This window comes from Bos grunniens, chromosome 4, assembly GCF_055505025.1.
Source record: "Bos grunniens cultivar Pamir isolate PY7600 chromosome 4, Bosgru_T2T1.0, whole genome shotgun sequence".
Taxonomy (NCBI): domain Eukaryota; kingdom Metazoa; phylum Chordata; class Mammalia; order Artiodactyla; family Bovidae; genus Bos; species Bos grunniens.
Genome location: NC_141168.1, coordinates 56,602,155 through 56,626,797, shown reverse-complemented (window position 1 = coordinate 56,626,797; position 24,643 = coordinate 56,602,155). Strand labels below are relative to the sequence as shown.

Here is a 24,643-nt window from a genome sequence, read left to right as displayed (position 1 = left end):
CAAAGAGCATCAGAATAATTTCTAATTATCAAAAAATTGTTGCTGCTATAACCCACTGTATTTTCACTCATATTATTTCAAGTGGTATTCCTGATACATATGTATAAGTTTGATAAGAATATAAAATACTTCCATACAAATTATGTAAGTCAAAGAAATTCTGACATAATCCATTAGAAGATAATTAAATATACTTTCTATGAAGTGGTATGAGACATCTTGTACATAACATACTTGAATTCATGACTGCTGACATAAAGTCAGTGCCAATAGAAACATAATTCTTTTAAAATTTCTTTTCTAAAACCTAAAACAACAGTACAGGCATACTCATTAGCATAATAAATAACTGTGCATATAAAGGAGTCAAACTGTAATCATGCTCTTCATGAAATAAGGATCTAAGACTCTTCATGAGGTTTTCATCTATGTTTGACCTGAATAAACAAATAAATATTCCATAAACAAATTCCCATCGTCCATAAAAGAGAAGACAGGATTACTGAGACTACATTAAATTTCCACAAAATTGAAAATGCTTTTTTCAGGCCATTAGTAGGTTACAACTAATTGGTCAAAAATAATTTTTTAAGTAGCCAAACTAAATTCCCACAGGCAAAGTGTTCAGGCTGTGAAGCAGTGTAACTTTGACCCTTCTAACTGAGTCACTTGTTTTCAATTTCTTCATTTATCCCCTCAGTCAGTCAGTCAGTCAGTCATTAAACCAAAATTCATTGAATACCAATTCACTTCCAGGCTTGAAGAAATTGAATAGGGTGGTCCCTATGTGAAAAGACAAAATGCTCATTCTTTTTTTTTTCAGCTTTGCTGCTGCTGCTGCTATGTTGCTTCAGCCGTGTCCGACTCTGTGCAACCCCATAGACGGCAACCCACCAGGCTCCTGTCCCTGGAATTCTCCAGGCAAGAACACTGGAATGGGCTGCCATTTCCTTCTCCAATGCATGAAAGTGAAAAGTGAAAGTGAACTCCCTTAGTCGTGTCCGACTCTTCGCGATCCCTTATTGAGGTACAATTGGCAAATAAAATTGTATATGTTTAAAGACGCTGGGCTGGAAGAAGCACAAGCTGGAATCAAGATTGCCAGGAGAGATGTCAATAACCTCAGATATGCAGATGACACCACCCTTATGGCAGAAAGTGAAGAGAAACTGAAGAGCCTCTTGATGAAAATGATAGAGGAGAGTGAGAGAGTTGGCTTAAAGCTCAACATTCAGAAAACTAAGATCATGGCATCCGGTCCCATCACTTCATGGGAAATAGATCGGAAAACAGTGGAAACAGTGTCAGACTATTTTTGGGGCTCCAAAATCACTGCAGATAGAGATTCCAGCCATGAAATTAAAAGACGCTTACTCCTTGGAAGGAAAGTTATGACCAACCTAGACAGCATATTCAAAAGCAGAGACATTACTTTGCCAACAAAGGTCCATCTAGTCAAGGCTATGGTTTTTCCAGTGGTCATGTATGGATGTGAGAGTTGGACTGTGAAGAAAGCTGAGTGCTGAAGAATTGATGCTTTTGAACTGTGGTGTTGGAGAAGACTCTTGAGAGTCCCTTGGACTGCAAGGAGATCCAACCAGTCCATTCTAAAGGAGATCAGCCCTGGGTGTTCTTTGGAAGGAATGATGCTAAAGCTGAAACTCCAGTACTTTGGCCACCTCATGCGAAGAGCTGACTCATTGGAAAAGACCCTGATGCTAGGAGGGATTGGGCGCAGGAGGAGAAGGGGACGACAGAGGATGAGATGGCTGGATGGCATCACCGACTTGATGGACATGAGTTTGAGTGAACTCCGGGAGTTGGTGATGGACAGGGAGGCCTGGTGTGCTGCGATTCATGGGATCGCAAATAGTAGGACACGACTGAGCGACTGAACTGAACTGAAAGTATACAATGTGATGATTTGATTGAAATACATACACTTTGTGACATGATTATCATAATCAGACTAACACATACATCACCTTACATGGTTGCCAGTTTGTGTGTGTGTTCGTGTGTGTGTGTGTGTGTTAAGAATGCTTAAGGTTTACTCTCTCAGCAAATTTCAAGTATACAACACAGTATTATTAACTACGGTCATCATGCTGTATATCAGATCCCTAGAGCTTATTAATCTTTTAACTGAAGCCTTGTACTGTTTGACCAGAATCTCTTAATCCCCTCACCCCTAACAACCAGTCACAATCTGAGGTGCTCATTCTATAAGCTAACTTCCTGGAGAAAAATCTCAGCTGGAGAAGGTAGTATCCCCAGACTTGAAACTAAAATGTCTTCAAAGACTACATATAATAGGACCACAGTCCTGAACCCAAAAAGAGCCTAGATTGGGGAACTAAGATCTAGTACAATTCACACCTGAACACAAATGACTTGTTTCTGTGATACATGGCATTCTGAATGAATTTCACCTAATACTGCTGTTCAGTTTAGCTTGTTTTTAAAAGACCAAACATTGTAGACACTGGGCTTCTAGAAAGTAGTGAATTTCACTATATATTTGAGTACTAGCTGGGAGATTCAAACTGCTTAAAGATGAGATTTGCCAAAACTCAAAGTACTATATTAATTCATTTTCATATTGCTAATGGTAAAGAATACAAAAGCTGGATTCCCTGAGCTCAAATGTAACATAATCTTGGAAGACTTTTTCAAATAAACACGAATTTTTTAAAAATATATACAAGCTGGAAGAAAGATACATACTGGTGGGGAATAATGCAAGAGAGAGAACAGAGTCTCCCTAAAAGCAATACATAAGAAAAAGTTAAAAAAATAAAAAACACATAACTATTGCTTGACTTTCTAAAGTATTTTTAAATTATAGCACATAAAAATGGGCAAAAGTAACCAAGACAAGAATTATATTCTAGCAAACACAAATTGTTTGATAAAAGTGCCAAAAAAACAACAATAAAATTTATGAGATCTGCCTCTAGGCAGACACCAATAAATAAAAATAATTTTATAATATTTTATGTTATTTAAAGAGAAATTTATTTTGCTTAGCTATTTTAAATTTGTTAAACTACAAAAATTATATATTTGCTGAACTGAAACTGGCACAAATAACTATTACTATAATTGTTAATATTTTCTTTAAAGTAATTTTTGTGTAGAAAATAGTAATATACATTTTCATTCCTGGCAAAGACATAATAGTCTGGGGGAAAAAGAAATAAATACATAGGTTTAGTGAATCATGTACACTATATCCCTTACTCACAAAGTAACTTATTTCAATGATATATAATGAAATCCCTATACTTAATTCTAAGTCATGAAATGGTAAAGAATCCGCCTTCCAATGCAAGGAGACACAGGAGACGCAGGTTCAATCCCTGGGTCAGGAAGATCCCCTGGAGCAGGAAATGGCAAACCCATTTCAGTATTCTTGCCTGGGAAACCCATGGACAGAGAAGACTGGAGGGCTACAATCCATAAGGTCACAAACAGCTGGACACGACTGAGCATGCACAGACACACGCATCTCAAATAAGGGAAATCTATTCTGGCACCCCACTCCAGGATTCTTGCCTGGAAAACTGTCAAACAGAGGAGCCCAGCGGGCTACAGTCCACAGGGTCACAAAGAGGCAGACACAACAGAATGCCTGAGCACACGTGCACACACACACACACGCTCTAATCTTAGAGTACGTCATTTCTGGGCATTACTTCTATTAATAGCATACAGCTATGCCACACACACCAAAAACTAAAAAAATAAAACAGCATATCTTTCAACAAACTGTAACTTTGATTATTGTAATCTTCTTTCCACAAAACTACACAATAAGTTCTAATTTTTGCCATTTTTATACGGTGATGCTTTAATGGTTGCGGCAGCTGCAGTGATGTCAGTTATACTAAAGAACAACGGATGGGCTGGATGGAAGAACAAAGCTCTTCCTACCATCTGGAAGCCTGAAAACATTGAAAAAGCAGCAAGATAACTTTTTTATCTCCATCCATCCATTACTCCCAAAGTGATTATGTTTTAGTTTTTCATATATTTCTGCTAAACTTTGAATACTGTTACCACAGAAACTGTTCCTACTGCTTGATCACTCACACATCAGTTCCATGCTGCATTCACACAATATGGGCATTGCTGACACTTTGCAAAGTAGATAATTTTTTTTTAACTACAGATCTTGACAGATGTTATATATGTTTTTTTCTATCATTAACAAAGTTTTTTAAAAAGGAAGGAAATGTAGATTCTTTATACTCCTAAAAGTTAAAAGTTAACAGAAAATTCATTGCTAAAGGTGAACTATTGTATGGTCCAAATCAGAATAACTTTCTTTTCAATATAAATTTTTAAATATTCAATTAATATGAACGGTATCCACTTATTTGAAATATGAAAGTAACAAGATGGGATACAAAGAGGAGAGAAATTTGCTGTTGGAAATAAATATAAATGAGAAATAGAAGGTAGAATTTTTTTCATGGTATCTTGACCATTGAAAGCTAGTAATTTCTAATTTACAAACCATAACTTTTAAATAAAAAGAAAAAAAGACCAATTTTCTACAATACTGTTCTTCTTAATTAAAACACTTAATAATTTACCTTTCATTTTTTATTCATTCAAAAATATTATGTTTATATCCAAACTATTCTGGTTTAAATGAAAGAGCCTTGGGAGCAACATTATTTTTCCAAAGAACTGAAGTTGATTTTTAGAATACCTGAGGCTTTCTAAAAGCTGTTTAAAAAACATATCCCGATTCTTCCACCCCTCAGTCCCACAGTTCAAAAGTAATCACTTTTGTTTTAGGCTTCTACCTTCTGGTTTTTCAAATGTTTACCATTTTAATTTCAAACAATATACTTTCAGTACATTGAATATTGGATAGCAGTAATCTGAAAGGGAAACAATTGTTTTGGAGAAAAGAAAGGCATGAGAGATTTTAGTAGAAACAAAAAGAGTTGGGACTTCTAGTAGCATGGTAGACTACATACTCTAAAGGACCCTAGCACTTTCTGCTTTTCTATTAATGTTAGAACATTAACCCATATTGGAGAAGGAAATGGCAACCCACTCCAGTATCCTTGCCTGGAGAATCCCAGCAACAGAGGAGCCTGGTGGGCTGCCATCTATGGGGTCACACAGAGTCAGACACGACTGAAGTGACTTAGCTGCATTAACCCAAACATGCTATAATTAGTGGTTTATATGTTTGATTATGAACTCGGCATAGATTGATCTTTCGTGCTTCAGTTTTATCACTTATAAAATAGAAATAGTAATAATATTAGTAACAATGACAATTCTTAGAAGAATTAAATAAATTACTATGTATAAGACATTTAGAACACCACCTGGTGCACGGTGAGTGAAATGCAAGTGCAAGTTACTCACTCCGTCGTGTCTGACTCTTTGTGACCCCATGGACTGTAACCCACCAGGCTTCTTGGTCCATGGAATTCTCCAGGCAAGAATACTGGAGTGGTTTGCCATTTCCTCCTCCAAAGTGAAATAAATATCAGCTATTATTGTCATATGGACTATTGGAACAGTGTTACGGTAAAAGAACACATTAACAATTGGACAATCAACGTATGCTCTAAAACATCTTATAATACATCATATATACTTTCTACAAATATTAAAATATTCTCACTCTAAAAACCCAGTGTACGAGACAGCAAAAGAGACACTGATGTATAGAACAGTCTCATGGACTCTGTGGGAGAGGGAGAGGGTGGGGAGATTTGGGAGAATGACATTGAAACATGTAAAATATCATGTAAGAAATGAGTTGCCAGTCCAGGTTCGATGCACGATCCTGGATGCTTGGGGCTAGTGCACTGGGATGACCCAGAGGGATGGTATGGGGAGGGAGGAGGGAGGAGGGTTCAGGATGGGGAACACATGTATACCTGTGGCAGATTCATTTTGATATTTGGCAAAACTAATACAATTATGTAAAGTTTAAAAAAAATTAAAAAAATAAAATAAAAAATAAAAACATTTGAAAATTTAAGATGACTTTTTGATAAACTACAGGGGGGAAACTGTACAATAAATCTTTCTTTCTGCACTAAGCAAAGTTTCCACATAGCCAAGGCTTATCAAGATTTAAACATAAGTTCTAATTAGAACATAGGTGCTCCATTAATGAATTAGTATTCAATAATGGCACCTGTCATCTTTTACTTAATTAAAGCAAAACACTTTAACATTTAATTAGTACAGTTTTCTTTATGGTTTTAAATCTTACACACTCAAAATAAATTACATCAACACCTGAATCTTTCTTTTGCAGTATATCAATAAAGCAGGTAGTAACTGTTTCTATTTTACACCTATTTTAAATAGTAAACTGCATTTCAGTGAACAAAAGGTAGTAGACTTTATCTACAGGCAGGAAAACCAGTGAATACAGATCACCAATTGTAGAATATGTGGTAACACTCTATCTATTCAGCGACAGATTCCATGGGTCATGAAAGCCAGATAATTGAGAGTTAAAGTCCTATTTTTGCAGGTGAGATTTCACTCACTTACCAGTTCCAACTTAAAATTATATACAGGACTTAAATGATAACATGATTACTTGACTATATTATTTTTTCAGCCCCATTTTTTTTTTGTAATTTCTAGTATCTTGAGATGAAATAATGCAACATCACTCTTCCCAATCTGTATTTTAAAGATGTAGGGAGTTAGTGAAGACTTGTAAACGATTAAGCATTTTATAAGTTTCAAATGAGTTACTAATGTAGTTCTCTTTAGAATTTAAGATCCTAATGATGCTATGATGCCAGCACACAACAGGCAATAAATATGCATTGATGTATTCTCCTTTCAGATAACAAGTGATTCTAATCTTAAGGCATCCGGTTTTAGCTTATACAGTTAAGATTTATATATTTACAAATACTGTTTTTCATCTTGGCAATATCCTAGATATGCACTCCAATGCTAGTTCAGAAATACAGACCATGTACTGGTTAACAAGTTAAAAGAACGAGGTCCTAAAAGTTCCAAAGTTCTTAGCAGCAGCATATAATCTAATATACCCCCCAAAATCACTTTCTTTCCCTTTAATATTCCCCAGGAAGTAACTTATTTTCCTCTGGGACTATATTCCTCTAGGAAATACAAATAATTTTTACTAATTTAGAAACAAATTTAAAACCTCATTTTATCTTTGAAACAAGAGTATGTGAAGTGAGGAGAGAAAACATAAAATTATGTATTTTCCAGAAAGATGAAAGCAAAGTCACCAACTGATACAAATGATCTCCAAGACCAAAGGGTCACGAAGCTATGCGTTTAATGAAAGATAAAACTTACCCTAACGAGTGAAAAGCATAACACTTTCCTGCTGCTACCACTCTACTGCACAACTGACCCCTCTGCCAGCCCCCTCATCCACTATGAAACTAACTCTCATATCAGTATAGGATAGAAATCAGAAACTAAACACAAAGCTCTTCCACATAGATCATTTTCTTTGAGCGCTTCCTTTTAAGACAAGTTCACAGCCTCTATGACAGTAAGTCCAAAAAACTTTTCAGTGGAAATACATAATAATAAGAGGAATTCTACCATTAAAACATTTAATTTATAAAACAGAAAAGAATAAACCTAACTGGCATTCTGAGTGCAACTCCTTACCTTGGCTGTACAGCGTTTCTAAAGCCTCTGGAAGGCAAATTAGACAGACACTATGGAATGTACCAAAGTCAAATAATCTGCAACTGTAATTCCTATTAAACTTTTCATGAGAAAGGAAGATGCTGTGTTTTACATTACTACATACAAAAACCAAATGATAATGAAAACATGAGACCACAAATGAAAGATTTCTAACTTTCATAAGAAAAGTTTTTCTTAGGATTATAGCCCCAACTGATAAATAACAATAAATATATGACTTTTGAATTTACTTATATGATTACTGCAAGTCGTTTCAATGTGAATAAAATACTTATCGAAGGAGCAACACTACAGTTATAAAGCAACATAAAAAATGACAGGTCATAGGTCAACCATGGTTTAGCTACATGACTATAAGGACTTCACAAGCACAATTCTTATTCAATTGACATAAAATCCAATCAATATAAAACCTAGAAATCACCTCATTAAAGACCTTGACCATACACAATGGAAATACTGTATATGCATACAAGTAATGATGACCATCGAAAGTAATGCAATTCACTTTACCCCCAAAATGCTTCAATAGAATTGACATAATTTGTCCACATCGTGGTTACTGAGGTATCAACCATAAGCAGTAGAAAAAAAATACCAAATATGATAAATTCTAATCTCCCTTCTCTTCTTTCCCCCATATCTCCTTATATTAAGTTATACTCAATTGTGTTACACTTGGGCTTCCCAGGTAGCTCAGTGATAAAGAATTCGCCCTACAATGCAGGAAACGCAGGTTCCATCCCTGGGTAAGGAAGATCCCCTAGAGAAGGAAATGGCAACCCACTCCAGTATTCTTGCCTGGGAAATCTCATGAACAGAGGAGCCTGGTGGGCTCATGGGTTACAGCCCACGGAGTCGCAAAGAGTAGGACACGACTGAGCAACTCACAGCACAGCAGGTCCATGCATGCTCAGTCACTAAGTCATGTCTACTCTTTGCGACTCCATGGGCTGTAGCCCACCAGGCTCCTCTGTTCACAGGACTTCCCAGGCAAGAATACTGAAGTGGGTTGCCATTTCCTTCTCCAGGGGATCTTCCCCACCCAGGGATGAAACCTGCGTCTCCTGCATTGTATGATGAATTCTTTACCACTGAGCTACCTGGGAAGACAGCTGGCAGGTCCATCAGGTCCCATATTGAAACTTCTCTTTTCAGATAGGGGTTCTCTTGCTCTATTTATAACATAATATGCTATATAATATTAATATTTCTGGATAGCAACCAAATGATAAGCTTATGCCACTCAAGTCACAACAAGTTTCTTTAACACTGATTTATCACTATTAACACAGAAAAGATATTTTTTACTTCTCAAATAAAGTGAAAAGACAAAACAAAACAAAAATTAAACAAGCAAATAAAAAAACAGAGGAAGGAACTAGACTTTCCAGGATAAAATAATAATGAAAACACTGAAAATCAGTAAGCTTCATCACAGTAAAATGAGCTAAGTCAAGCTTAATTTAATTACAGTAACAAAAACACCAGTTTTAATCAAATAAAAAATTTTTTCAGTCACCAAAAGAATATACATTCTGACTTATAGTGAGGAAAATGGAAGGTTAGGAAAACAATCAAATTAATGACAAAACCCACTATGTTAAACTTTAAAAGGGTATTCAAATTCCCTTTAGTTGATCTAGAATTTAGCTATAATGAACACTGCAGGAAATAAAACCAAATATGAACCAGTCAGAAAGGACAGTGAGATAACTAATTACTAAAGACAGTGATATATTCTGTGTAAAATTAAGAGCTCAGCCACCTTTCAAGGACTATATCTTTCTTAAAAGGTTCCCATTTTATTTTTTTTTAATTTTATTTTATTTTTAAACTTTACAATATTGTATTAGTTTTGCCAAATATCAAAATGAATCCGCCACAGGTATACCTGTGTTCCCCATCCTGAACCCTCCTCCCTCCTCCCTCCCCATACCCTCCCTCTGGGTCATCCCATTTTATTTTAAAATTTTTTCCCAAAAATCTCACTATACTGCTCAATCTCTAGATTGAACAGAAATTATTTTTAAAAAGCAAATGGTAGTCAGAACTGAAAAAAAGCCAATTTCTCAAAAAAAAAAAAAAAAAACACCTAAATTCAGTACTATTCAAATCTAATTTCCAACTAGATTTTTTCCTGCAATTTAATAATATGACTCTAAGGCTCCTCTGAAATGTTCAATTCAATATCGCAACAGTCCTCAAGCAACTGCTCCAATAGCTAACTAAAGAGCCATACAAGAACTGAAAGAAACACACAGACACAAAATCATTGGGAAAATGAAGAAAGGGAGAAGAAAGTATAGAAAACAATCCTGAAAATTGTAAATTTAGAACCTAAAAGAAATTTAAACTAATTATCAAGTAGATAAAGCCAAAAGTACAGCTTTAGCTTATGCCACACCCCAGCTTCATTTCATAGAGATCAGCTGAACAAAGGTAGGAGGATGTTTTATCCTTCTTCCTTTAGCTCAATAGCTACCTTAATCTAGTTCAGAAACTCAGGTTCCATAAAACTTGGCTGACATCTTTTACTACTCAAACTTGACCCATTATGGAAGCAAGGTATTTTATCCCATCAGAACCTTTCCCACTTCTGCCACTGCCCTTGGCCTCTCTACACTACATCTAGACAGAGGTAACAATTTCTATAAAACAAGTAAGGGATAGAAATTGATAGTAGCATATTATATGCTCAGCAAGAGAACCCCAAAATAAACACTAACATGTTTCAAAGTAAGACATACCTGGTACAAGTGTGTGCATACTTGTTACTCTGTCATGTCTAACTCTTTGAGACCCCAAAGACTGTAGCCCACCAGGCTGCCCTGTCCATGGTATTTCCCAGGCAAGAATATTGGAATGGGTTGCCATTTTTCCAGGGGATTGCATCTCCTGCACTGACAGGGGGATTCTTTGTATTGAGCCACCTGGGAAGCCCTCCCAGTACAAGTCCATCATGGGAGTTGTAGCCTGCCAGGCACTACACTGGTTCATAACATTACTGATGCAGGAGGTGGGAGGCATGTCAGAAGGGAAGAAGACAGCACTTCAGCAGACTTAAAAAATCTTCAATAGTAGACATTAAAAAGAGTAAAACCAGTGCTGTGGAAGCATTGATACACAGCACAAAATTCAGACAATCTCCCAGAAAACAGGAAGAAAAATGACAAAATAAAAATTATGAGGAAGAACATAGCTGATATAAGGAACAGAAAATAAATAGTCAAACAAAAGACATTCATTTCCCTGAAGTATGGACTATATCAAATAAAACTGAATGAATAATCGGAACGCACAATAGAAGGAAGCTTTCTTCAGCAATCAAAGAAATAGTCTAAACTGATTAAATCCACCACATTCGCAACTAAATCAAAGAAAATGGTATAACACAAGTATATAGTGACAAATGTGGCCCTTGCTGAAAAAAAAATGAAAAACATTCTTCAAGCAAGCAGACACAAAGAATTAGCTACTTACAATAGAACAAAAATCAAGTTTTCATAATCTCCCCCCAGAAACTATAAACATCAACTGATTTTTTAAAAAATGCTGCTACTGTTAATGCTAAGTCACTTCAGTCGTGTCTGACTCTGTGTGACCCCAAAGACAGCAGCCCACCAGGCTCTGCTGTCCCTGGGATTCTCCAGGCAAGAACACTGGAGTGGGTTGCCATTTCCTTCTCCAATGCATGAATGTGAAAAGTGAAAGTGAAGTTGCTCAGTCATATCCGACTCTGAGCAACCCCATGGACTGCAGCCTACCAGGCTCCTCCGTCCATGGGATTTTCCAGGCAAAAGTACTGGAGTGGGGTGCCATTGCCAGCCAAAGACAGATAGCAAAACTCCTCAAAACTTACCAAAAACAGTAGAAAGTATGACAATAACAAGAAATGACCCCATTTTAAAAAGGGGGTGAGGGGAAATTGAGCAAGGAATTCACTACAATCATAATCAACAAATGTTGAGGACAAATATCTTATTTAATTTTTATTGAAGTATAGTTGACATAATTTCCAGGTATATAGCAAAGTGATCTAGTAATACATATGCTGCTGCTAAGTCGCTTCAGTCGTGTCCGACTCTGTGCGACCCCATAGACGGCAGCCCACCAGGCTCCCACATCCCTGGGATTCTCCAGGCAAGAACACTGGAGTGGGTTGCCATTTCCTTTTCCAGTGCATGAAAGTGAAAACTGAAAGTGAAGTCACTCAGTCCTGTCTGACCCTCAGTGACCCCATGGACTGCAGCCCACCAGGCTCCTCCATCCATTTGATTTTCCAGGCAAGAGTACTGGAGTGGGGTGCCATGCCTTCTCCATGATGTTTAATAGGTGCTAACAAATGTTAGTTCCCAATGGTAAGTTTGGAACAACTTTGGTGGAACAGCTGTTAGTTTTATTTTTGGTTTTCTTACTTGTACCTTTCAATAATGCTTAAGTTTTATCTCTCTCTTTCTGTTGTTTGTTTGCTTGTTTGGGGTTTTTTTTTGGGGGGGGGATCGGGTCACATTGCATGCCTTGCAGGATCTCAGTTCCCAGATCAAATCCAGGCCCACAACAGTGAAAGTGCTAAGTCCTAACCACTGGAATGCCAGGGAATTCCAGATAATGTTTGAGTCTTAAATAGTGTACACAGTTTTATACTTTTTACAAAAATCACAGGTTTTTTTTTTTTTTCACAAAAGTTATTTTTAAAAAATTAAAAGAGTAACATCAATAAAGTATGAGGGGAAATGTGATGAAAATTTTTTACCATACAATATAACACCTTCTACCATTTTGGGGAACATTAAATCATCCTGTTGAGAGATGAAGCAAAATTAATAAGTCAAAAAAACTATAATTCATGAAATAAAAAGATTCACAATCTTTAACATAGAAAAAATATATTAAAGTCATTATATTGTCTAAATAAAAAGTGAAAACAACTTCAAAACATTCTTGAAAAAACTGTTAGAATAATTTAACAATAATAATTTATAGCTGATAAAAATAAAGAGATATGTATATGTATGTAATATCTAATATATGGAAGAATCCAAGTGCAAAGAAACCACAACTCACATACAAGAAATGGAAACCAAAGAAAACAGAGAATATCACAGATGAAAAATGACAAAATACATCAAATGTAGGAATTTTTTTTTTTTTTTAAACTTTACATAATTGTATTAGTTTTGCCAAATATCAAAATGAATCCGCCACAGGTATACATGTGTTCCCCATCCTGAACCCTCCTCCCTCCTCCCTCCCCATACCATCCCTCTGGGTCGTCCCAGTGCACTAGCCCCAAGCATCCAGGATCGTGCATCGAACCTGGACTGGCAACTCGTTTCTTACATGATATTTTACATGTTTCAATGTCATTCTCCCAAATCTTCCCACCCTCTCCCTCTCCCACGGAGTCCATAAGACTGTTCTATACATCAGTGTCTCTTTTGCTGTCTCGTACACCGGGTTATTGTTACCATCTTTCTAAATTCCATATATATGCGTTAGTATACTGTATTTATGTTTTTCCTTCTGGCTTACTTCACTCTGTATAATAGGCTCCAGTTTCATCCACCTCATTAGAACTGATTCAAATGTATTCTTTTTAATGGCTGAGTAATACTCCATTGTGTATATGTACCACAGCTTTCTTATCTATTCATCTGCTGATGGACATCTAGGTTGCTTCCATATCCTGGCTATTATAAACAGTGCTGCGATGAACATTGGGGTACACGTGTTTCTTTCCCTTCTGGTTTCCTCAGTGTGTATGCCCAGCAGTGGGAATGCTAGATCATAAGGCAGTTCTATTTCCAGTTTTTTAAGGAATCTCCACACTGTTCTCCATAGTGGCTGTACTAGTTTGCATTCCCACCAACAGTGCAAGAGGGTTCCCTTTTCTCCACACCCTCTCCAGCATTTATTATTTGTAGACTTTTGGATCGCAGCCATTCTGACTGGTGTGAAATGGTACCTCATAGTGGTTTTGATTTGCATTTCTCTGATAATGAGTGATGTTGACCCAAAGCAATTTATAGATTCAACGCAATCCCTATCAAGCTACCAACAGTATTCTTCACAGAACTAGAACAAATAATTTCACAATTTGTATGGAAATACAAAAAACCTCGAATAGCCAAAGCGATCTTGAGAAAGAAGAATGGAACTGGAGGAATCAACCTACCTGACTTCAGGCTCTACTACAAAGCCACAGTTATCAAGACAGTATGGTACTGGCACAAAGACAGAAATATAGATCAATGGAATAAAATAGAAAGCCCAGAGATAAATCCACGCACATATGGACTCCTTATCTTTGACAAAGGAGGCAAGAATATACAATGGATTAAAGACAATCTCTTTAACAAGTGGTGCTGGGAAATCTGGTCAACCACTTGTAAAAGAATGAAACTAGAACACTTTCTAACACCATACACAAAAATAAACTCAAAATGGATTAAAGATCTCAATGTAAGACCAGAAACTATAAAACTCCTAGAGGAGAACATAGGCAAAACACTCTCTGACATACACCACAGCAGGATCCTCTATGACCCACCTCTATGACCCACCATACACAAAAATAAACAAATGGGACCTAATTAACCTTAAAAGCTTCTGCACATCAAAGGAAACTATTAGCAAGGTGAAAAGACAGCCTTCAGAATGGGAGAAAATAATAGCAAATGAAGCAACGGACAAACAACTAATCTCAAAAATATACAAGCAACTCCTACAGCTCAACTCCAGAAAAATAAACGACTCAATCAAAAAATGGGCCAAAGAACTAAATAGACATTTCTCCAAAGAAGACATACAGATGGCTAACAAACACATGAAAAAATGTAGGAATTTTAAATGGATTAAAAGACAACAGCCTTCAGAATGGCTTGAAAAATCCAATCAAATTCTGTTTATAAGAATTACACCTGAAATAAAGTTACAGGTTAAAAAACCATAGACAATAGCATGCCAGTAATTAATAACAAAGTGAACTCAAAGCAAACAAAACAAAACAAATTTTCTTTTAGTGAAAGCACATACACCAAAAAAGATCACTTTATATGGGCAAAATGTTTTAAACTAACCAAAAAATAAAATAAATATCACAAACATAAGCTGAATACATAAAACTACAATATGTAAGTCAAAAATATTTAGATAGTCAACAAAAATTGACAGAAAAATATAGTAATGTAAGGCAAACATTCCACTCCTGAGCTAAAACAGATTAATAGAGGAAAATATCAATAAGATTGCACAGGCTCTGAAAGTCACAATATATGCTCCATCCTACTTCCATGCATATTTACAAATATTATGTGGAATATTAAGCCACAAAGGAAATCGTTAAAAATATAACATAGCAAAAAGTGTATATATAAGCCAACATTCTTTCTACAAACCACAAAGGGGGGAAAAAAAGACAAATTAACTGCAAATGTTGGACTAAAAATTGAAAGAAAAAGTCTCTTTGAAATTTAAAATCTCTAATAAATGTCTTCAAAGAAAACAATATACTATCTATGAGTCTCAATTTTTTTCATATTTAAAAGGGGTTTTAAACGAAAAACCCTTATAAGGTCTTTCTAGCCAGCCCTTACCCTGACATACACAAACCACAATGACTTTTATGTATCTACCAAGCATATACCGTATGTTCAGCTTTCTGACTGATTATTCAATGTGATATGCAAAAGCAGAACACGTCCCTACATTAAAACAGTGTATGATCAAATTAAGGAGTAAGGAAAAGGAAAGAGGAGTCACTAACATACTATGAATATTCCAGAAATTCAAAGAAGGAGATCAGGGTAGGAAGAAAAGGCTTATTTATGTGACTTGTTAGGAATCAAAGAAGAAATGTGAAAATCCAGAAAAGAAATGGGAAAAACATCCTGGTTAATAAATCTATATCAATGAAGGCTAAAGAATAAAACGTTAAATACTGATAGTTATAAAAAGTTACTATAATGAAATACAGTCTAAGAAGAAAAACACAGTACTAGACCAAATTGTTTATACTACAAAATGAGTTGTAACAAGATTTTAAAGCACAATGGCTGTGGCTGCCAGCTAAAGTCTGGAAAGACTCCCATCACTTTGAATGTCCATTCAAATAGACTTCCACTTTTAGATACATTTCATATCTCTGGAGAGAATAACATTACCGATAAACAATGATCTTTATTTGCCATTTGGGAAACTGACCATAGCAGAGGTAAGATACTTGGCCAGGCTTCCACAGCTACTTCATGCAATGAGAGGAAAATAGTAACAGCTAAGAATTTAAAGAAGATAATTTTAGTTATCACATTCGGGCTCTTCTGATTCTGTACACTATATTTATTTCACATTCCTAGAGTATAACACACAAAAATTAAAAGAATTAGACTAAAAAATTCTAATCAAGAGTGCCATTTATCCTGAAAAGTAGGAAACCCAGACAGATTTAAAGTTGGTTTATAATAAACAAGGTAGAGAGGACTAAGACTGCCAAGTAGGAGGGAGTGGGAGGAAATAAAGAATCGTAGTTTCTGAAGAAAATGCTGTTATTACATATAATTGCACCAACTTGATCCAAATCCAATATTTCTTATTCATTGAAAAGAAACATATTAAAATAGCAGCAATTTCCTTTACAAATAAACACATTCAGCCAAGGAAGCTTCTCCTAAAAAAGTTTAACCCTCAAGGTAATAAAAAGCAGAAACAAAGTTATTTAAGTGTTCTAGCTTCAAATAATAACTTCTAAATACAGATATGCTATAGTTAAGTCAGTAACAATTTTTTTTAACTCTACTAAAAATTACAATGAAATTCTTTCAGACAGTCTAACCCTATACTTTTACATTAAAGTCCATAAAAGCAAGAAAAATCTTCCAATGAGTAATTAGAAATTATTACTATTAACTGGAAATCATGAATGGTAATAGTTGCACTTAATTATTTATAATTATGATCTTTAAAAAGCTATGAGAAACAGGAAGTTTCACTTACAAACACCTAAATTTAGGTCCTACAGACAAATTTTGAATATAAGCATCTTGCAGCACACACTATATAAAAATTTGATTCCTCCCTCAAGATATTTTCAGTTATTATATGACCCTTGACTTGTAAGTTGCAACAGGAACAGAAACTATAAATTAACCATAAATATCCATGGAGAAACCATATCTCTGAGTTTCTGTGTGAGTATGGTAACTCTTAAAATAGGCACATCCCTTGTAAACACAAGTTACAAGTGTAATGTAAGTATTTCAGCTAAAGATGTTATCTCTATAAGGTCTTTCTACCCATTACTCTCCCATGGCCCACATACACACAAAAACCACAAGGAGTTTGTAGTATTTAAAGATACTGGCTCCTAGGGGCGTTGAGACTCTAAGCCAGGAAGGGTCACACACCCACCAGTGTGAATCTGTGTTCTTGCACCTGAGCCATCACTTGGGGGCCAAACAGAACAGCTCTTGAGTGGATACATGAACTGCTGCAAGAATTATCTCCCAGGAGAGAAATACTTGATACTGCCCTGCTGGCAAGATACTTTTCCTGCTCTAAATCCTTGTAAGTAAAACTGATATAAAATGTCTGGTGAATCTGAGTGTTTGGTTGAACTTAAAAGACCATCTGGTAGACTTTGAAAAATCTAACCTCAAGATTTAAAATTTTTCTTCAGACACAAAAGAACTGTAATTCGGGTTAAGTGCACAGTATTTTCTCATAAAATATGAGAAGCAATTTCTTTTTAAAATATTCAATGTTTTCAAAACATTGTTTTCATTTTTCCAATTTGTAAGCTTCAGATTAACCATTAATATAAATATAAAGGCCTTTCATAGAGCCTCCACAGTAATATTCTACATTCAGCCTCTTAAATTGGGGGGATTGGTCACTGATCAAATACTATGAGCATCACTGACAAATTCTCCATATGGTTTTTAAACATTCAATAAAATTACCTAAATAAGCAGAACTGATTAGATCTGGGAATCCATGAAGCTTTATAGAGAGTTGGTTTTTATACATTTATCGAGATTTTTAATTCTAAACATAATCTGAGATGCTAAAGAGTTTGTCAAGATCTTGCCTCATATACTGACAAACTATTGCTATTTTTGATAGATTTTGTAGAGTTCATGTTAAGACACGAATTTTGTCTTTTATTTTAAATGCAAAAAAGTGAAAGTAAAAGTGAAGTCGTTCAGTCGTGTCCAACTCTTTGCGACCCCATGGACTGTAGCCCACCAGTTTCCTCTGTCCATGAGATTTCCCAGGCAAGAATACTGTAGTGGGTTGCCATTTCCTTCTCCAGAGGATCTTCCCAAACCAGGGATCAAACCCAGGTCTCCCACATTATAGGCAGACGCTTTACCATCTAGGCCACCAGGGAAGCCTAAGGCCCCCATTTAAAACAAGCTGTCTGGCTTCCTCCTGGCACCATCAGGAAAACTGCTGCCCTAACATCTAACCCTGCCCCCTACATGCAGCAGGACTGTACCCAGATTTCCATCCCATTACTAAAGTTCATCCCTTTATGTCTCAATGACTTTTTCTTTTCAAGGATCTTTACTAAAAAATGAACTTAACTTAGCACTCTGTTATGACCTAGAGGGATGGGATGGGGTGGGGGTGAGGGGAGGGAGGTTCTGGAGGGAGGGGATATATATGTAGACGTATAGCTGGTTCACTTCGTTGTACAACAGAAACTAACACAACGCTGTAAAGCAATTATACTCCAATTTAAAAAAATGAAAAAAAGTCGATACTGTCTTAAACACATAATCATTAGCAATTCTGCACCATTTGACACAGTAAGTTCTGAAACAAGCCTTGAAGTGTAACATCCTCACAGTCTAACAATAAGTGATCTCTAAATGGGATTCATTAAATGCTTAAAGAAATCCTCTTCTATTCTAAAGAAAATTATCTATCAGGTAAACTATTTTCTTGAAATCTTAAATTTATAAAAAATATCTTGCTAGAGATGATTAAAGGTGCTAATTAAAGCTTTTTTATATTCTCCTTTTCTAATAAAGACTTCCCTGGTGGCTCAGACGGTAAAGCGTCTGCCTACAATGCGGGAGACCTGGGTTCGATCCCTGGGTTGGGAAGATCCTCTGGAGAAGGAAATGGCAACACACTCCAGTACTCTTACCTGGAAAATCCCATGGATGGAGAAGCATGGTAGGCTACAGTCCAAGGGGTCTCAAAGAGTCAGACATGACTGACTGAATTCACTTTCACTTTCTTTCTAATAAAATTTATATTTTAAATTATCTTCATGTTGATATTCAACATCACTTGCCATTTTTTAGTAAAATCATTTGCCATTGTTTCATAAAACTTCTAGTGAATTCCTTGATTAAGATACTCTTTAAATTAAACCACTTACTGTAAACAGCCCACTCTTACTGCCACAGGAACATGGGGAAGTTGAGTGGCCCATTTCAGTGTCACATCTTGATAAATATGCAACATATTATTATGGTTTCCAATTAAAGTATTTATTGTTCCTTCAGAAACTATGGATAGAAGATAGAAAAAGAACAGTAAGAAAAAAATCATTTTCAACAGTTTTTACATTCCTTTTAGAGGATTTATGATAGAAATTAATTATAATATCTTGACTTAATGCATAAAGATTTTAAATAATAAAACACTGTTTTTAAATTTCAAGGTACCAGTACCAAAAAAAATTTTTAATCATTTATAAATATATAAAAACTATATATATAACTAGAGAAACTATAACTAGAGTGGCCAACATTTTTGCACTTTATCTAAAAAGGATGAACTTGATTAAAATATTTAACATATTTAAGCTATTGATTTACTAGACATTCACTACAGACAAGTTATTCTATGAGTCATTACTATGCTCATTTCTCCTTGTAAAAGAGTCTGATATTCTCTTGGAAACATGTGAATAGCCACATCTTGGAAAACATTATTATATACCTGAGGCCAATTCTACAAGTCATTTTGTACAAAGTAAAATGACTGACAAAACCAAATGTGTGCTTTATATCAAACCTCTATTCAAACTTTAAAAGCTAAAATTTCCATTACATGTTCAGTATAAAACTATTTTCCTAGTTCTTTAAAATATATGTTAGTGACTTGGGCTTTTTCTGGTGTATATAACACAGTAATGACATATGGAAAAGATAAAAGAAAATCTTTCTACACACCTGAGCAATATGGGAGAAAACAACTTGGGCTATAATCAAGTTTCTTCATAAATTGGATTTGTCCATTATCCTTAAGGCAAAAAAAGTTTCTCTCACCAAGAACAAAAACAGAAGATGCTGACTGAATGAAAGACACAATACATATATCAACGGCTTGCTCTCCAATATTTAGAGTCCAATCTACCTGCAAAGGAAAACTTATGATCAACTGGGTTGCTAAAAGTATAACATTTCATTCATTTTGATATTAATACAATTAAGAAATGCTTTACAAAAAAGCAGGCATAAAGATTAATCCTCATTCATTTTTTTCTCCTATTTCCATATTTCTGATATTTTGTAGACTCTAGTATTTTGCCCCTTTCACCATGTGTTATAACAAACTATGGAAAGTTCTTAAAGATATGGGAATACCAGACCACTTGACCTGCCTCCTGAGAAATCTGTATGCAGATCAAGAAGCAACAGTTAGAAGCAGACACCGAACAATAGACTGGTTCCAAATCAGGAAAAGAGTACATCAAGGCTGTATATTGTCACTCTGCTTATTTAACTTATATGCAGAGTACATCATACGAAATGCCAGGCTGGATGAAGCACAACATGGAATCAGGATTGCCATGAGAAATATCAATATATGCAGATGACACCATCCTTATGGCAGAAAGCAAAGAACTAAAGAGCCTGTTGATGAAAGTGAAAGAGGAGAGTGAAAAAGTTGGCTTAAAACTCAACATTCAGAAAACTAAGATCATGGCATCCGGTCCTATCACTTCATGGCAAATAGATGGGAAAACAATGGAAGTAGTGACAGACATTATTTTGGGGGGCTCCAAAATCACTGCAGATGGTGACTGCAGCCATGAAATTAAAAGATGCTTGCTACTTGGAAGAAAAGCTATGACCACCCTAGACAGCATATTAAGAAGCAGAGACATTACTTTGCCCACCAAGGTCCATCTGGTCAAGGCTATAGTTTTTCCAGTGGTCAAGTATGGATGTGAGAGTTGAACTATAAAGAAAACTGAGCACCGAAGAATTGATGCTTTTGAACGGTGGCATCACAGTTCAAGACTGTGATGACTGTGAATACTCTTGAGAGTACCTTGGACTGCAAGGAGATCCAACTAGTCCATCCTAAAGGAAATCAGTCCTTAATATTCATTGGAAGGACTGATGCTAAAGCTGAAACATTGGAAAAAACACTGATGCTGGGAAAGATTGAAGGCAGGAGGAGAAGGGGATGACAGAAGATAAGATGGTTGGATGGCATCACTGACTCTATGGACATGAGTTTGAGTAAGCTCTGGGAGTTGATGGTGGACAGGAAAGCCTGGCGTGCTGCAGTCCATGGGATCACAAACAGTTTGATACGACTGAGCAACTTAACTGAGCTGAACTGAACCATGTGGTATTAACTATTCAGCAATTCAAACACTCATATAAGTATAATCAAGGAAGTGAAGATCTGTATGTTGAAAACTATAAAACATTGACAAAATAAATTGAAGAGTAAAAATAAAAAGATATGCCATATTCATGGATTAGAAGAATATCCTTAAAATGTCCATACTACTCAAAGTGATCTACAAATGCGAATCCCTATCAAAATTACAAAGGTGTTTTTCACAGAAATAGAAAAAATGTGCAAAATCCATGTGAACTTACAAGACACAAAATAGCCAAAACAATCTTGAGCAAAAAGAACAAAGCTGGAAGCATCATATTACCTGACTTCAAAATACACTACAAAACTATTCTAATCAAAACAGCATGGAACTGTCATAAAAAAAAAAAGAAAGAAAAACATCTAGACCAATGGAACAGAACAGGGAGCTGAGAAATAAAACTCTGCATTTATAGTCAACTCGTTCAACAATGGTACCAAGAACATACAATGCAGAATAGGGCAGTATCTTCAAAAAATGGTGTTGGGAAACTTGATATCCTCATGCAGAGGAATGGAAATGAACCTGTATCTCACACTATATACAAAAACCAATTTAAAATAGATTAAAGACTTAAATATAAGAACTAAAGCTGTAAAATCATTAGAAGAAACAAAGGGAAAAGCTCAATGACTTTTCAGATATGACCTCAAAAGTACAGACAACATTAAAATAGACAGAGGGGATTTCACCAAACTAAAAAGCTTCTACAGGGGGAAAAAAAAGAGAGAGAAAGCTTATTATGGGATTATATGAAATCATATATGTGAACATTACATCTACTATGGAAAACAATACGGAGATTCCTCAAAAAATTAAAAACAGAACTACCATGATCCAGCAATCCCACTTCTGGGTATGTATCCAAAGGAAGTGAAAACAGAATATTGAGGAGGTATCTGCCATCCCATGTTCATTGTAGCATGATTTGCAATAGCCAAAACATGAAATCAACCTAACTTCCAATGATGGATGAATGGTTAAAGAAAACATGATACAGGAAGGGCTGATGCTGAGGCTGAAACTCCAACACTTTGGCCACCTGGCATGAAGAGCTGACTCATTTGAAAAGACACTGATGCTAGGAAAGATTGAAGGCAGGAGGAGAGGGGGTGACGGAGATGACTGGATGGCATCACTGACTCAATGGACATGAGTTTGAGCAAGTTCCAGGAGTTGGTGATGGACAGGGAAGCCTGGCGTGCTGCAGCCCATGGGATCACAAAGAGTCAGACACAACTGAGTGACTGAACTGAATTGAAAATGAAAAAAGTCCTGCCATTTACAATAACATGGATGAACCTGGAGGACATTATGCTAAGTGAAATAAGTCAAGCTCAGAAAAATGAATACTGTATGGCCTCGCTTGTCTGTGGAATCTAAAAAAGTCAAAATAATAGAAGCAGAGAGTAGAATTTGGGGCTTCCATGGCCTGGGGTATGGGAAACATGAGGATATACTGGTCAAGGGGTACAAAGTTTCAGTTATGCAGGATGAATTAGTTCTGAAGATCTAACGTACATATAGTTATAATACTGTATTGTATACTCCAAATTTGTTGAGAGATCTTAATGATCCTACTACAAATACACACACACACACACACACACACACACATATATGTATATACACATGAGGAGACAAATAAGTTAATTTGCTTAGTTCTGGCAATCATTTTGCAATTTATACCTATTTCAAAACATCTCACAATACACAGTAGGTTTACATAATTTTATTTGTCAATTATACTTCAATAACGCTACAGGGAAAAAAGGCAGGTAGAGAAGAGGGTGAAAGAATATTGTATGTAAAATGAGCTGCCTGTATAAAGGTCCTGTCAGGAAGCGGAGGGTCCATGGCTTATTGAAAAAAAATACACATAAAGAAGATATGTGCTCCACTGAAATTTTTCCATAAGAAAGCTGTTGCATTTATTTTTCCAATCAAATTTAAAAACCAGCAAAACCTATAGTCAAACTGCTATAAATATGTTTTTATATAGAAACAATTTTGAAAATATCAATATGCATATATAGAGCAGTTGTCAAGCTACTCTAGTAGTATAGATAGGATCCTCTATACATAAGAGCTCCTCCAGGGTATCTTCATCTCTCAGAACATGGTCAATGTTTAATGTTTCTTAAAATAATGAAGGAATGAATGTAAAATGGACATATAAAGAAAAAATCAGTCCCCAATCAATTATTAATGTTTCTAAATCAAGAAAACATACAGGAGCAAAGACATACTATTTTGAAAAGCTTTGGATGATAGGCATATATTGTAAACAGCAATGACAGTGAGATGAATGTACAAAAGCATCTGGACAAAGAGGAGGTAAGATTACCCTCAAAGTTAGGCTTTGAAGCAAGAATCAAGAATCAACAAATGAAAGGGTGGAAAGTCACATTAAAGATACATATAAATTTCATGCCATCCAAAAAATGATTTAGGTATTAATCAATCTACTTTAGGATTAAGTATCTGAAGAAGGAATGAAATCTAAATGGGACTAGTCAAAGAGGCAAATATCATCAGCGTGTATATAAGAAGAATCTGGAATAGAGGGATAGCACAGGGCATATCAGCATTTATGCACATTTATGCATCAGATTATCTTCATCTAAATTAGGATTCAACACCAAATCATTCGACAACAAAAAAAAATTTTTTTTTTAGACAAATCATTCAGGCTTTCCTGGTAGTTCAGTGATAAAAGAATCCACCTATCAATGAAGGAGACACAGGTTTGATCCCTGGACCAGGAAGATCCCACATACCAAGGAGCAACTAAGTTTGTGTGCCACAACTATTGAGCCTGTGTTCTAGAGCCCCAGAACTCTAACTACTGCGCCTACGTGATGCACTGAAGCCCATGCATCCTAGAGCCCAGGCTCCACAGCAAGAGAAGCCACCGCAATGAGAAGCCCTCCCACCGCAACTAAACAGTAGCCCCCACTCGCTGCAACTAAAGGAAAGCCTGCACAGCAAGGAAGACCCAGCACAGCCAAAAATAAAAACATATTTTTTAAAAAACATAAATTATTCAATTATCACTTAGTTCAAGTGTAGTTCACCTATGCAGAGATTCCTCTGAAAAAAAGATATGACATCAAGTCCTAAGGTAGTTACATTTCTCATTACAATTTAATAGACTTGCATTCTAGCATTATTTGTCAGCACTTGTAACTCAGGCTGATGTGTCCCTGACTCTGAGAGATGACAATTCATTCAGAATGGATAAGCAGAGTTTCTGAGGCCACAGGCTGCGATCCAGCCACTAAATACTTTCAGTTCACTAGG

At 35.8% G+C, this 24,643-nt stretch overlaps 1 protein-coding gene across 16 annotated transcripts in view; it reads right to left on the bottom strand.

Annotated features, from left to right (window-relative positions):
- BBS9 (Bardet-Biedl syndrome 9) overlaps nucleotides 1-24,643 on the bottom strand; it is a 481,107-nt gene that overhangs the window by 320,611 nt on the left and 135,853 nt on the right. For all 16 annotated transcript variants that reach the window (XM_086396500.1, XM_086396501.1, XM_086396502.1 and 13 more), the window contains 2 exons: nucleotides 19,893-20,076; nucleotides 19,094-19,223 (listed from right to left, as the gene is read on the bottom strand). In XM_086396500.1, coding sequence (XP_086252626.1) covers nucleotides 19,094-19,223; nucleotides 19,893-20,076 — 314 coding nt within the window. The remainder of the gene's footprint in view (nucleotides 1-19,093; nucleotides 19,224-19,892; nucleotides 20,077-24,643) is intronic.